This window comes from Varanus komodoensis, unplaced genomic scaffold (genome assembly GCF_004798865.1).
Source record: "Varanus komodoensis strain SLA01 unplaced genomic scaffold, ASM479886v1 scaffold7_1, whole genome shotgun sequence".
Lineage (NCBI taxonomy): Eukaryota > Metazoa > Chordata > Lepidosauria > Squamata > Varanidae > Varanus > Varanus komodoensis.
Window position 1 is genome coordinate 9,435,776 of NW_025336479.1, and position 12,595 is coordinate 9,448,370.

Consider the following 12,595-nt stretch of genomic DNA (forward strand, 5'->3'; position numbering starts at 1 on the left):
AGATACTTTATTTTGTGAAATGAGATGAATGTGTATATACTTCAGAATCACACTATCAGGGGTTCATTTAATTTGAGGAGATTTGTTATAGCTTGATTTAACCCTCATTAGAAGGTTCAACATTTATTTTTCCATTGGAAAGGATTTTGATAGAATAAAATTACTAAAGTGGAAGGTAGTACAGTTTTTACTTGTAGGCCAGATTCTCAAATGTTTAGTACCATGAGGTACTACCCTGTCAGTACAGCTGCTATACCTAGAGTGTGTAGATTTTCATTTGGGTTGAGATTGGGGGATGGGGGGAGGTATGCCTGTACGTTTTTCATGTAGTGTAATTCTAAGTATATTGAACACTTTACTGTTTAAGGCTAAGGTATTTTATTATCCACATCTCACCGAGGAAAAGATAAAAGTAGAATGTATTTTCATTTTAAGAATGTCAGAATCGTGCATAGATTTGTTTGACTCAGCTGGAATGTTAAATATCCCTAGTGGAATAACTAGGTTGATTAGCAAGAAGTTATCTGAACATTTTCAGTGTGTTAGGTTTCTTGGAATATCCTGTGTAACAGCTCTTTTGAGATTTGTTGTTTGTTTTTTCTGCCCCAATTCCTGAGCAAACATGGTTTCCCAGTTTGTGAGTGCTCTCTTTCCTTAAGGTTGAAGGTATATTTGATCTCATTTATATAATCTATAGAAGGAAACAATACTGAAAAATGTAAAGAGTAAGAAAGTCTTATCAATCAATGTCAAATATGTAGTAGAAATTTCAGCTCTTTGGCACAGCTTCAGTCTTGGACTTGGTATGATGTCATGGGGAAAATGGCAGTGGTAAATCCAAGAGGTTTTACTTCTGTATTGCAGTTTTATATAGAAATATTTAATGCTTGCTTAAAGTAAGCAGAAAATGTGGAGGATGATGGCGAATTGTACGTAGTACAAAATTTAATGCATTTAGTCTTTTGAGTTGTTTAGGTATATTGTAAACTTCTCCACACTGTTCATTTTATGTTTCCACTCCATTCTTTGCAGCTTCTTGGTCAAAAATTCCTTTTATGTATGAAAAGGGAATGGCTTTGGAATATGTAGACATATTGGGCTTCCCAGTACGTTGTTGCCAAAGCTACAATATTCTGCCTGGTTTGTTGCTTTCAAGCCTGCTTTTTCCATACTTGCTGATTGCTTTGGCACAGATGGCACCTTCCACCATTTGTCACACAAAGCATTTGTTGTGTGTTTACCTCTTTGAACTGCCTCTGTTCCTAAATCATGTTATGGTCCTCTTAATTATCTGTTCTTGTTGCCTACAGTGGACCGTATTGTGGGTCTAGATCAAGTGACTGGGATAACAGAGACTGCTTTTGGCTCAGCTTACAAGACCAAGAAGGGCATGTTCCGTACCGTGGGACAACTATACAAAGAGTCACTCACCAAATTGATGGCCACACTCCGAAACACTAACCCAAATTTTGTGCGCTGCATCATTCCAAACCATGAAAAGAGGGTATGTACTCTCAAGAGTTGTGGTGCTGTCTGATTTCGAGTACAGAAGTTGCTTTCTTTTTTGCTTCAGAAAATTGACATTTTTGTATTTCTGGTTTACTTCTCTATACACAAGATCATATGATCCTTAGTTAATGTTTATTTTTACAATAACATTAACCAGTAAAATAATGTACTTTTACAATAACATTAATCAATAAGGCTAAACATAAAGAGTTGATTAAAACCAGCTTGTAATTTGTGTATATGTGTGTTTTCTAGGCCGGAAAGCTGGATCCACACCTAGTTCTAGATCAGCTTCGCTGTAATGGTGTTCTAGAAGGAATAAGGATTTGTCGACAAGGATTTCCAAATAGGATTGTGTTCCAAGAGTTTAGGCAGAGGTACTGTAGTAGCTAAGCTCTGATCAAAAATGTGTGTATGCATGGTTTGCTTCTTCAAATATTTAAACCCAATTTTCTTCTCCCTTACCTTTTCCAGCTTACTTTCATTTTGGCCAAAGATTGTGCAGATACTAGATGAAATTCTCTGAACTTAACTATTCCTTTTTTGATTTATATGTAGGTATGAGATTCTGACTCCTAATGCAATTCCTAAGGGTTTTATGGATGGGAAGCAGGCTTGTGAGAGAATGGTAAGCCATTCAGTAGCAGTCTATTATGGCTAAAACTACTTTCTTCCTTGCATTCTTTATGCGAAACAAATGGTTTTGACTCTTGCATAGATCAGAGCACTGGAGCTGGATCCCAACTTGTACAGAATTGGACAGAGCAAGATTTTTTTCCGAGCTGGTGTTCTGGCACATCTGGAAGAAGAAAGGGATCTGAAGATAACAGACATCATTATCTTCTTCCAGGCAGTCTGCAGGGGATACCTTGCCAGAAAGTAAGTGGAAAACTTGTAATGGATTTAGTGGAAGCATTCCGTCTGCAATAAGATGAACTGCTATTTAGTTGATGAGAAGCTTGATGATCTTTGCATTTCAGAACTGCTTTTTACATGTGGGGGAAGTGGCCTGAGGGAATAAATCCTTTGCTTCTCTGATAAAGTGTGATTATTCTCCCTTGCACCTAGGTACAGCTTTGCTGTGGTTGTGTGAAATGTTTCTGATGTGGCTGTTAAAATGCAAAACTTCTCAACTTGTTTGTCTTTAGGGCCTTTGCGAAGAAGCAACAGCAGCTGAGTGCATTGAAAGTTCTGCAGAGAAATTGTGCTGCCTATTTAAAGTTAAGGCACTGGCAGTGGTGGAGGGTGTTCACAAAGGTAGCTTGCCTCTCCTCCCCCATTCTCCTCACATGCTGAATTCCCAGTAGAAGGTACATGCCCTGCTAACTCTTGTTCCTTGTATTAACTCCTGTAGGTGAAGCCTTTGCTTCAAGTTACTCGCCAGGAGGAAGAACTTCAGGCTAAGGATGAGGAACTGATGAAAGTGAAGGAAAGACAGATCAAGGTGGAATCAGAACTTGAAGAGATGGAAAGGAAACATCAGCAGGTCTGTATACACAGTCTGACTTAACGGATGACTACTGATCGGTGTACATAGGTGATTTTTTTTTTTTTTACTTTTATCAGCTATGGCACAAAAATGTGATAGTGCACACTTCTACTTATAAATTTAATTGAAAACCTGTGATTGTCTGCCTAAGGTCAGTTGTTCTAACTTTGCTCACTGTGATTAGTTAGATGCATCTTTGGGAAAGCCAGGGTTATAGTGCGCGTAGAAATAGAAAGCCAGGTATGTGGGCGTAAATACACAGAACTAGCTACAGCAAACTTACTTTACTGTCTCATGTGTAGAAAATAGACCTGGAAAGGTTTCTGTGTAGAAACACAGGACCTGAATCTTAAATACTATTGGGAAGTTCAAAGCCAAGCTGTGGAATACTGCAGAAGTCCTTTCTCAGAAGCCTCAGTCCTTTCTGCTCAGCCCTTTCTAATACTAGGGCACACCTTTGTCCATCTCAATGTGTATATATATCCCCCCCACCAACCTTACATATTGCTTCTGGTTGCAAGAATATCTGGAGCATAGTAAATTGAACTTGGATGTTGGAACAGGAGGCTGGAATAGAGGAAAGATACATTTCCAGGCTTGCCTCCTGTTTTCTTCTATCCTTTGTAAGAACTGGAGAAAAGGTAAAGCACAGAAGGCTGCAGCAAGCACTTTCTTCAATTGTGTGGCTCAGAGTTTTTATTATTATTAGCTGTGGAGATCATTCATTCCTGATAGTTCCTTAGCCCTTCTTTCAGTGGGCAAACCTGTATCAGACTTTCCCATAGCTAGGTTAATTTCCACAGATTGAAACTTCTTGACATGCAGTGAAAAAGGTTAACAAACTTTCTTGCCATGTTTACAGCTTCTAGAAGAGAAGAACATCCTTGCAGAGCAGTTGCAAGCAGAGACAGAACTCTTTGCTGAAGCTGAGGAGATGAGAGCCCGACTAGCTGCCAAGAAGCAAGAGTTAGAAGAAATTCTCCATGATTTAGAATCCAGAGTAGAGGAGGAAGAAGAAAGGAACCAAGTGCTACAAAATGAAAAGAAAAAAATGCAGACTCATATACAGGTATGTGATGGTGCACTGCTGGTAAGATAATTGAAAAATGCCCAAGTATTAGTGTGCTGATTTCTTCACTGTTGGTTTAGTTAACAGTGGACTGCTGTTTTCCCTTTAGGATTTAGAGGAGCAGCTTGACGAAGAAGAAGGTGCTCGACAGAAGCTGCAGCTTGAGAAGGTTACAGCAGAAGCCAAAATAAAGAAGATGGAAGAAGAAATCTTACTGTTAGAGGACCAGAATTCCAAATTTCTTAAGGTGGGAACAGGTTGTGCCACTTCCCTTTAGTACTAGTGAATTTGGCAACAGTCTGGCAGCATGTGAACGGTGACTATTATGGGATCTGTACTTGCCCTGACAATGTTTTTGAAGGACTGAAAATCAGATGTGTGCTCTATGGTGACTGGGTTATGGGAAATCCTAAATCCACTGATCTAAATATATAACAGCTTTTTGTAAGTGAACACTTCATTACATTCAGTCACAGCTAAAGAGTGAGTTCACTGCTTTTTACTGACCACAGTTTAAACAAAAATTCTGGACGTGATTGCCTACTGGAGTACATGGAGTAAAGGGCTTGCCCACCAATAAATTGCCTGCCTCAGTTACTCCTTCAGCATGTTCCCACCCACATGTTTTTACAAAGTCAGTATTTACTCTTAGAAAAGGAGTCTTTTTGGAATTCTTTATTGTGTAAGTGGTTCTCTGGAAATATTTCAGATCATTTTCCCTTTCTTTGAACCATGTTGCATTGTTGCCATATTTTATTTGGCATCAATAGCACAGGGAGAAAGTAGTGATGAATATTATGCCCTTCTGTAAATCTCTGTCAGTTACTTTCAAGTAACTGTTTCTACTATTCTTTCTGCTAAATATGGGGCTTGTCTAGGTATATTAAATTTGCCCAAAAGTGTTTGCTTCTTTCTAAATACAAAGTGTCTTTCCAGTTCACCTCCAGTATTAGTTGTGAAAACTGGGGAGGATAAATAACAATACTGAGAAACTATGGAGAATCACTTTTGTCATAAACATCATTAAAATCAACACTATCCAAAACTACAACTGTGAGACCCATGTCTAGTGCCCTGGGACCATCCATTTACTTCTTGGCTGCTTATTTCTCTTAATTAGGAGAAGAAATTAATGGATGATAGAATTGCAGAGTGTACTTCACAGCTGGCTGAAGAAGAAGAAAAGGCAAAAAATTTGGCTAAACTCAAGAACAAGCAAGAAATGATGATCACAGATCTGGAAGGTAAAGCATATAGATTTATTAGAATAAATTAACAGCTACTATAAATCAATAAATCCAACATATAGCATAAAACACACATTGAAAGCCAGATGTAAAACTTGTTGGAATTACTAGACCAATACAAAAAGTCTTCACCAGGAGTTGAAAAGTCGTTTGTTCCCAGATAAGTTACTTTAGGTATGGCATTCCATGTATGAGGTGCCAGAACCAAGTTATCTTTCATGGTTGCCACCTGCTTAACATCAGGTGGCTGAAGAACTTGGGGTAGGTTCTGTGTTTGTGTAGAATAGTATCATGGGGTTATTTAGAACCATAGAATAGTTGAGTTGGAAGGGGCCATGAGGGCCATCGGGTCCAAACCCCTGCTGTTGCAGGACGCCACATTACACCATCCCACTCAGATGACTTGTTTCACTTGCTCCAACAGAAAGGATTTATGCAAGTTTTAGAATTTTGTAAGGGAGGAATAACTGCCCTCTCGCAATTTCTGACCTGGGTTTTGTTTTTGATAATCAGAAGACTAACAATATAAGGCCTGAACAAGCTCAAGTGTTACAAGCCAGTCCTTGGGTATCCATGTCACAAACCTCAGTGAGCAGCAACTTATGCAAATTATCAAAAAATTAGTTCATTTATTTTGGAGCTATTGGGTAAGGTTTCGGTAACTGTGAGTAGTTGACATAACTTTGTGTATACCTTAAAATGGGCATAATCACTGGCACCAGGCTTGCTGAAGAGAAAAGCAAGTAGACATCTCTTCTTTCCATCGGTGCTGCCCTTTCTAGCCTTACTGGGAAACCAGAATGGGACCTTCCACTCACTGTTGCTCCCTCCCTCCCTCCCTCCCTCCCTCTCTCTCTGAGTCTCTCTCTTTTAGATTAGCTCCATAACATTAACTTAACCAGCTCAAGGTTTTTCAAGAAAACACTGTCCCTAATGTGTATTGGAATGATGTTTTAAACTTTTATGTAGAAAAGTGCTTGTTTTTGCTTCCCCAATTATTCCTAAATTGAGTTGTTTTTCTTAGTCCCAACATTCTGTTTTCAACAACTCCCCTTCTGCCTCTCGGAACTCACTTGACTGTGTTTTTACAAGAAATGCCGTGCAATTTTTGCAGTGTTATATTTGCCTTATCAACAGTATATGTAACCTCCTTGGATTTAGATATGCAATTATTTTTGGCTGTAAAACACATTGCTTTGTAGAATGCTGACTTGGCAGTTTACTAATATTACACATTTACTGATCTCTGTGTCCTAATTTGGACATGATTTCTTTTTCTCTTTGACCAGCTGTTTTGATTATGAATGTATTGCAGTTGCTGACTTCCAGCCAGATAAGCTGAAATTTAATAATAAGCATAACTGAGCTATACTTCTAAGGGTTTATATTGAAAGACATTAAGTTGGGCATATCCTCCATTACTCTAGCCCAGGGATGGGCAGCTTGGTCCTCCAGATATTTTGACCTACAACTCCTGTCAGCCCTTGCCAGCATAGCCAATGATGAAGATGATTGGAGTCACAGGCCAAAACATTTGAAGGTTCATACATTGGCCAATCCTGCTCTAGACTCATCATGGCAAACATGCATTTTGGCACTATATGTCCCTCTTTCAACAGTCTACAGTGGGAAATGAAGAAGAGAATCCATTTTTAACACAGTGTTGTTCCATTTTGTTTTTTTCTCCAAAGCATCAGGGGAATCAAAACCAGAAATCAGGTCAGATTTCCAGAGCCTGGAGTGATTGCTCTTTCCCTTTTCCAGCATCTGCTGGGGAAGTAGGTTCCTCCATGAATTCCTAACTCGAGAACTAAGATTAAACAATGAAAAGGTTTTGTTCTGGCTCTGTGATCAACAGCCAGTGTGGAAAGCAAGTACTCCTCTTTATACAAGGGTATGGGAAGAATCTCCCCAGTGTCACAGTCCTGCCCAGCAGAAGGTTGTCTTGCCTCTCACCCCAGTTGTTCTATTGAAAGTAAACAATGATCTGCATATTTGGGACACGCTCCTTATAAAAATTGCTCTTCCACATTAGCGGCTTTGAATAAGTCACACAGGCTCTAAAGAGCACCATTAATGTTTGTAGTCCTCTCCAAGGCAGCTAGCAAATACTACTTTGCGTTCAGTACAAATGGAAACTTGAGTGTTGGTGTCTATCACACTTTTAATTTGTATTACAAATATAGAAGCAGAAAATCACAAATTATATAAACCACAATTACAAACAACACACATGCACTTACAGTTGCCAAGTGAGTTAATCATAGTTTTCCCGGTACACAGTATAAATGGTATCCAATGTTGTCCTCAAAACCTTATATTAACATTGCAAATCCTCTACAGTCATTGATGTCCAAGTCAAATTGTTCATGTACATAATAAATGACATTCAAAGTTGTCCAAATTTTGATTTTTTTGTCTGTCCTCCTGTAGTTGAACAAAGTCTGTTAACTGAAGTATGTACCTATCCTGTCAGTCCATTCTTCTGTAGAAGGAGCAATAGGTAGTCTCCAGTTACCAATAATAGCTAATTAAGCGGCCGTTAAAAAATTCCCTACCAATTCTACATTCTCAGCATGTTTGAAATATGTATTTGGGGAGTATGAATTTGCACAATATGTACGAATGCATTTCTGCAAAATCCAACTCTGTCAATAGATGACAAAAAGAAAGACATCTGATAATCCACAAAATGTGGAACAGCTTCCACGGCATCCTTACATCCCTGTTCGAAGCTAGATTCATTTGGAATCTCTTACAGTTGCCATGGAGCGAGAGTGCGCAAAGCACCTTTATGTATGTAGGAGCTTTGTAATCATGCTTCAGAGCAGAAGCTTTTTTAAACTAAATAGTCCTTAGTGAAAACTCTATTTTGCTTCAGAATATATCCAGTTGTCAGGAAACCACTACTTTAGTGTTTTTAAAATTCATTTAGATATTTCTAGTCCGTAGCACAAAAGATGACTGAGATTATCTAAGATGTCTCTTTGTTAGGTGAGGCCGCAGTTGACTTTATAACAACATTCATTTTGAATGATACTCTTCCCTTTCGGAAGACTTTGGGAGAAATCCCCTATTATGGGGAAAGAAGCCATTTCCTGGAGTTTTTGAAGGGAAATAACTTAAACAAATGGATGCTAGACATAATCTGTCTGAGCTATTCTTTCTTACCTGGTAAGCATCTATTATTGTCAGAGGTTGCCTGATGATTAGACCTCTATGCCACTTGCTTTTTGTGTTCCACTTTGGAATTTTTCAGTTTTTTAAATTAAGGTGGCTTACAAGTAAAATAAAGTTCAGTTATTATATTGATAAAACTATTAAGGGAAAAGAGATTATTTCATAAGGATACATCCAGCAGGAGAGCTGAAAGTAGAAGGTGTGTTGGGGAAAGAGAAAAACAGTTCAGTCAAAGTGGCAGCCTGAGATGATCTTTTGCTGACACCAAGTTGTATTTTTGGTGTTTGAATACTTTAAATTTCAACCAAACAAAAGTATGAAGCGGGAAAAACCACACTGATTTGAATATATCCATTTCAGTCTGCATATATAAAGAGATGGAGGCTGTACACTAGGTTTGGGATGAAACCTTTTGGAATCTGCCCCTCCAGAATCTGCAGACTTGCTCTCATGCAAAGTGAGCCGAGCCAAGAGGAAGTCTACAAATGTTTGTGGACCCCCTGGTTTTGCAGCTGGCAACCTTCACCACTATTCCCAACAGCCAGTCTTCTTCCCTGCATGCTGCTGCTGCCAGTGGTGGCAGCGGTGCAAGTGAGCAGGTGCTCCAGCTGCCATTCCCAGTGCCCAGCCTTCTTCCCTGCTCAGTGCTGCTGACCTGATCTCTGTCAAGCACCCCACAAACCCTGGGTACATTTGCCAGGAACTGGGGCCCTGGGCTGCTGCAAAGTGGGCTGGAGTTCAGGAAGCCAAGCAAGGGATCCTGGCGGATTTTCCACACAAGATGGAGTCCTCACACATACAGCTTTCCAAGAAAATACAGCTTTCCAAGAATTTTGCATAATTTTTGAAAGGCAGACCAAATACCCATTCCAATACTGCAACTGTTGTTAGATCCTCAATCCATTGCATTATATGAGGTGAGTGCTGTAACATTAGTCTTTTAGCTCTCACAGACCCGCAGAGAATCCTCTTGTACTGGCCATGTGTTAATTTTATGGCAGATAATTTACAATGACATGTATATTAACGAGTGTTTGGATGCAAAGCTTATCCACGTAATTTTCTTTCTAAATGTGCAACAGTTGGGCGTTGCTAAAACACATTTTAAATGTGCCAATAACTTAATACTATCCATTTAGAGAGAGGAAATCTCAGGTGTAAGACACAATATGCCCCCAGAGCAGGGGTGGCCAATTTGTGGCACTTCAGATGTTTGAGCCTACAATTCCCATTATTCTCCACTGCTGGCTATACTGGCAAAAGCTGGTAGAAAGCTGTAGGCTAACACATTGGGAAGGCGACAAGGCGTTCACCCCTGTTCTAGAGAAACACCCTGAGCTGCCTTGGTCCACTGATACAGAATGACCAAATGGCTGTTCAGAATTTTGATAAAAACATAGTAATGCACAAAATCATTGACAAGTTGCCTCCCTTTTTAATCTTCTCTTTGAACCAGCCTGTTTCAGCCTACCTAATACATCTGCAATCCCAATTTTGTTGGCTTCAAAGAGAAAAGACACACATCGGCTAAGAAGAAAGCTTCCCCTGTTTTCCTGCTAGGGTTCACTTCCAATTTTAAATGCTGACTTTAAATCCTGATTAATTCTAAATTACTTTGCACAGGATTTTTTTAGATGTTCCAAGTACAGTACATACATCAGTTCTCCCCTTAGATGGTGCCCCTGCAGTGTTTTGGACCACAGGTTCCCATCAGCATGAGCAACAGTTGGAGAGGTGGGGGTTGCAGTCCAATAATATGTGGATGGTGCCAGGTTGGAGATGGCTACTGTACATTGGCTGCCAATCTCTTCACCTGGGATTGTTAGAACCCTTTACCCCCAAAACCTGAAATAGCAATTTAGTTACCTTAATTTACTTCTAGCCTCAGTAAGAAAAAAAAATCACTTATCATTACTGTTTCTTTAAAGAGCGCTTGAAAAAAGAAGAAAAAACTCGTCAAGAGCTAGAAAAAGCTAAAAGGAAACTTGATGGAGAGACCACTGACCTACAGGACCAAATTGCAGAGTTGCAAGCCCAGATTGAGGAATTAAAAATCCAGCTTGCCAAAAAAGAGGAAGAGCTTCAGGCTGCCCTTGCCAGGTAAGATATGATTATTTGAGATGGCATCATTGGATGCTACTAAGAGGAGCGTTTGCTTTCCTAGGGTGGCTGATCAGTATCTGAATCAGTTGTTCTTTCATTGCAAGGTCATCATATTTTACACAGCACAGCTCTGTGCTGGGTCTTCCATCTGTATTCTTTCAGATCTTTCATCTTTCACTTCTGAAGAGTAGAGTGCAATTTTGTGTTGCAAAACTTTTTGACATAACTACTTTTTTGGATTTATGTTGGCAAAAATTGTGATTTGTAGGTTTCCACTCTGGCATAAAAAGAGTAAGAACAGTTAATTCTTACTTGCCTAAGCTCCTTCACAGCAGATATTTAGGAATTTACTTTTGCAAATATTAAATGCTTATATTTTGTAAGTTTAAAAAATTTGGCTCAAGAATGTAACTGGGGAAGATGTCACTTAGCTATTGCAGTACAACTTTATCTGAACTTAATACCCAAAAATACTACAACTTTCTTATAGCTGGAGATAACTTTCTAATGCATAAATACTGCTTCTACCCCATCATTGTTCCAAGCACTGCTGCTGTTGTATCAGGATTGGTTAAAGACCTGTATTTGGATTCAAAACAGTTCTTTGCCAACAAAAGGATACTGCTTGTTGAACAGGTGTTTCATGTCCTGTGCACCCACCTGCACTCCCATGAACCCTCCAGAACTGCTCTGGAGGATCCACTCCAGAAGCTCCATGGGGAATAGGAAAGGCCACAGAAGTCCCATTCCACTGCTGAAGTAATTCAACCTCTGGAACAGCCATTTCTGAAGAAAGAGAACTTCATATGTATCTGGTTTCTTTTTCCCTTGCTCTCTTCAACAATTCCCCAGTATCATTTCATTCACACATACTTTTTCAAGATAGTTGGCATAGTTCCTGTTGTCAGTTAAGTAGTTTTCATAGCTCTAGTTTAAAAAAATATTTAGAGTTTAGTTGCAAATATTTAAACTATCATACAGTGTCACATCTTTGGGCTCCTAAAACAAGATCTTCCTGGCTTATACTGCTGCCTTGATGTCAAACTGGAGACACATTTTCAAATAATGCATATTTCAGTGGTTTTAACTTCTCATTAAGGTGCAATTTTTGTGTGTCATGTAACTATGATATGTAAGCAAACGGTTGCATTGTTTTTGGAGAAAAGGATGTAAGTCCTACAAAAAATTGCAGGGAATGTAGTTATTGAATGGAGGAATAAATGAGTCAAACTGAAAGTTAAATAGACCTCTTAAAATATGCTCCTTTGTAATTCTGAGCATGCTCAAAACTTATTGGAGTATTGAGGTTATTGTGTTTCACATACAGTGATTTCTACAGCCTGTGGTAGTCCTCAGAATCCATAATGGGAGAGTTATTCTGAACTTTCATACCTCCAGAGAAATGTTCACATGTGTACTTTACAGCTTCAGAGCAGGGTACAAAAGGAAGGTGGAAGTACGTATAGCTTGGAATATGGAAACAGCACTGAAACCCAGTTTGACACTTCATTGTATCCTATCCACTCACCCACAACTGGGAATCTAAATAAATTAGTGCAAATTGAGTAAAATTGGACACAGCAGAGACTAGTTCCATTTTTTAACAAAGCAAGTTTCAAGCCTCACTCTTATTCTAGAACATTTGTTACGTTTCCAGAGGGGATGAAGAAGTTGTGCAAAAGAACAATGCACTAAAACTTATACGAGAATTGCAAGCTCAAATTGCAGAGCTACAAGAGGATCTTGAATCAGAAAAAGCTTCTCGCAACAAGGCAGAAAAGCAGAAGAGAGACCTGAGCGAGGAGTTGGAGGCACTGAAGACAGAGCTGGAAGATACCTTGGACACCACTGCAGCTCAACAGGAGCTCAGGTTAGTGGAACACTAGGGATGTACTAGGAACTGATTGCAATACCATTATTCTTACATATTTGCTTGTTTACTCACTAGAGTTATATCCCACCTTTTTTCTTACAACAAACTCAGAGTGCCTTACATTA

At 39.2% G+C, this 12,595-nt stretch overlaps 1 protein-coding gene across 4 annotated transcripts in view; it reads left to right on the forward strand.

Moving 5' to 3' along the window:
* Positions 1 to 12,595, forward strand: part of MYH10 (myosin heavy chain 10) — a 97,393-nt gene that overhangs the window by 64,603 nt on the left and 20,195 nt on the right. For all 4 annotated transcript variants that reach the window (XM_044453708.1, XM_044453707.1, XM_044453705.1 and 1 more), the window contains 11 exons: positions 1,311 to 1,504; positions 1,765 to 1,886; positions 2,068 to 2,137; positions 2,228 to 2,388; positions 2,658 to 2,766; positions 2,864 to 2,995; positions 3,861 to 4,067; positions 4,177 to 4,314; positions 5,188 to 5,311; positions 10,423 to 10,594; positions 12,255 to 12,467. In XM_044453708.1, coding sequence (XP_044309643.1) covers positions 1,311 to 1,504; positions 1,765 to 1,886; positions 2,068 to 2,137; positions 2,228 to 2,388; positions 2,658 to 2,766; positions 2,864 to 2,995; positions 3,861 to 4,067; positions 4,177 to 4,314; positions 5,188 to 5,311; positions 10,423 to 10,594; positions 12,255 to 12,467 — 1,642 coding nt within the window. The remainder of the gene's footprint in view (positions 1 to 1,310; positions 1,505 to 1,764; positions 1,887 to 2,067; positions 2,138 to 2,227; positions 2,389 to 2,657; positions 2,767 to 2,863; positions 2,996 to 3,860; positions 4,068 to 4,176; positions 4,315 to 5,187; positions 5,312 to 10,422; positions 10,595 to 12,254; positions 12,468 to 12,595) is intronic.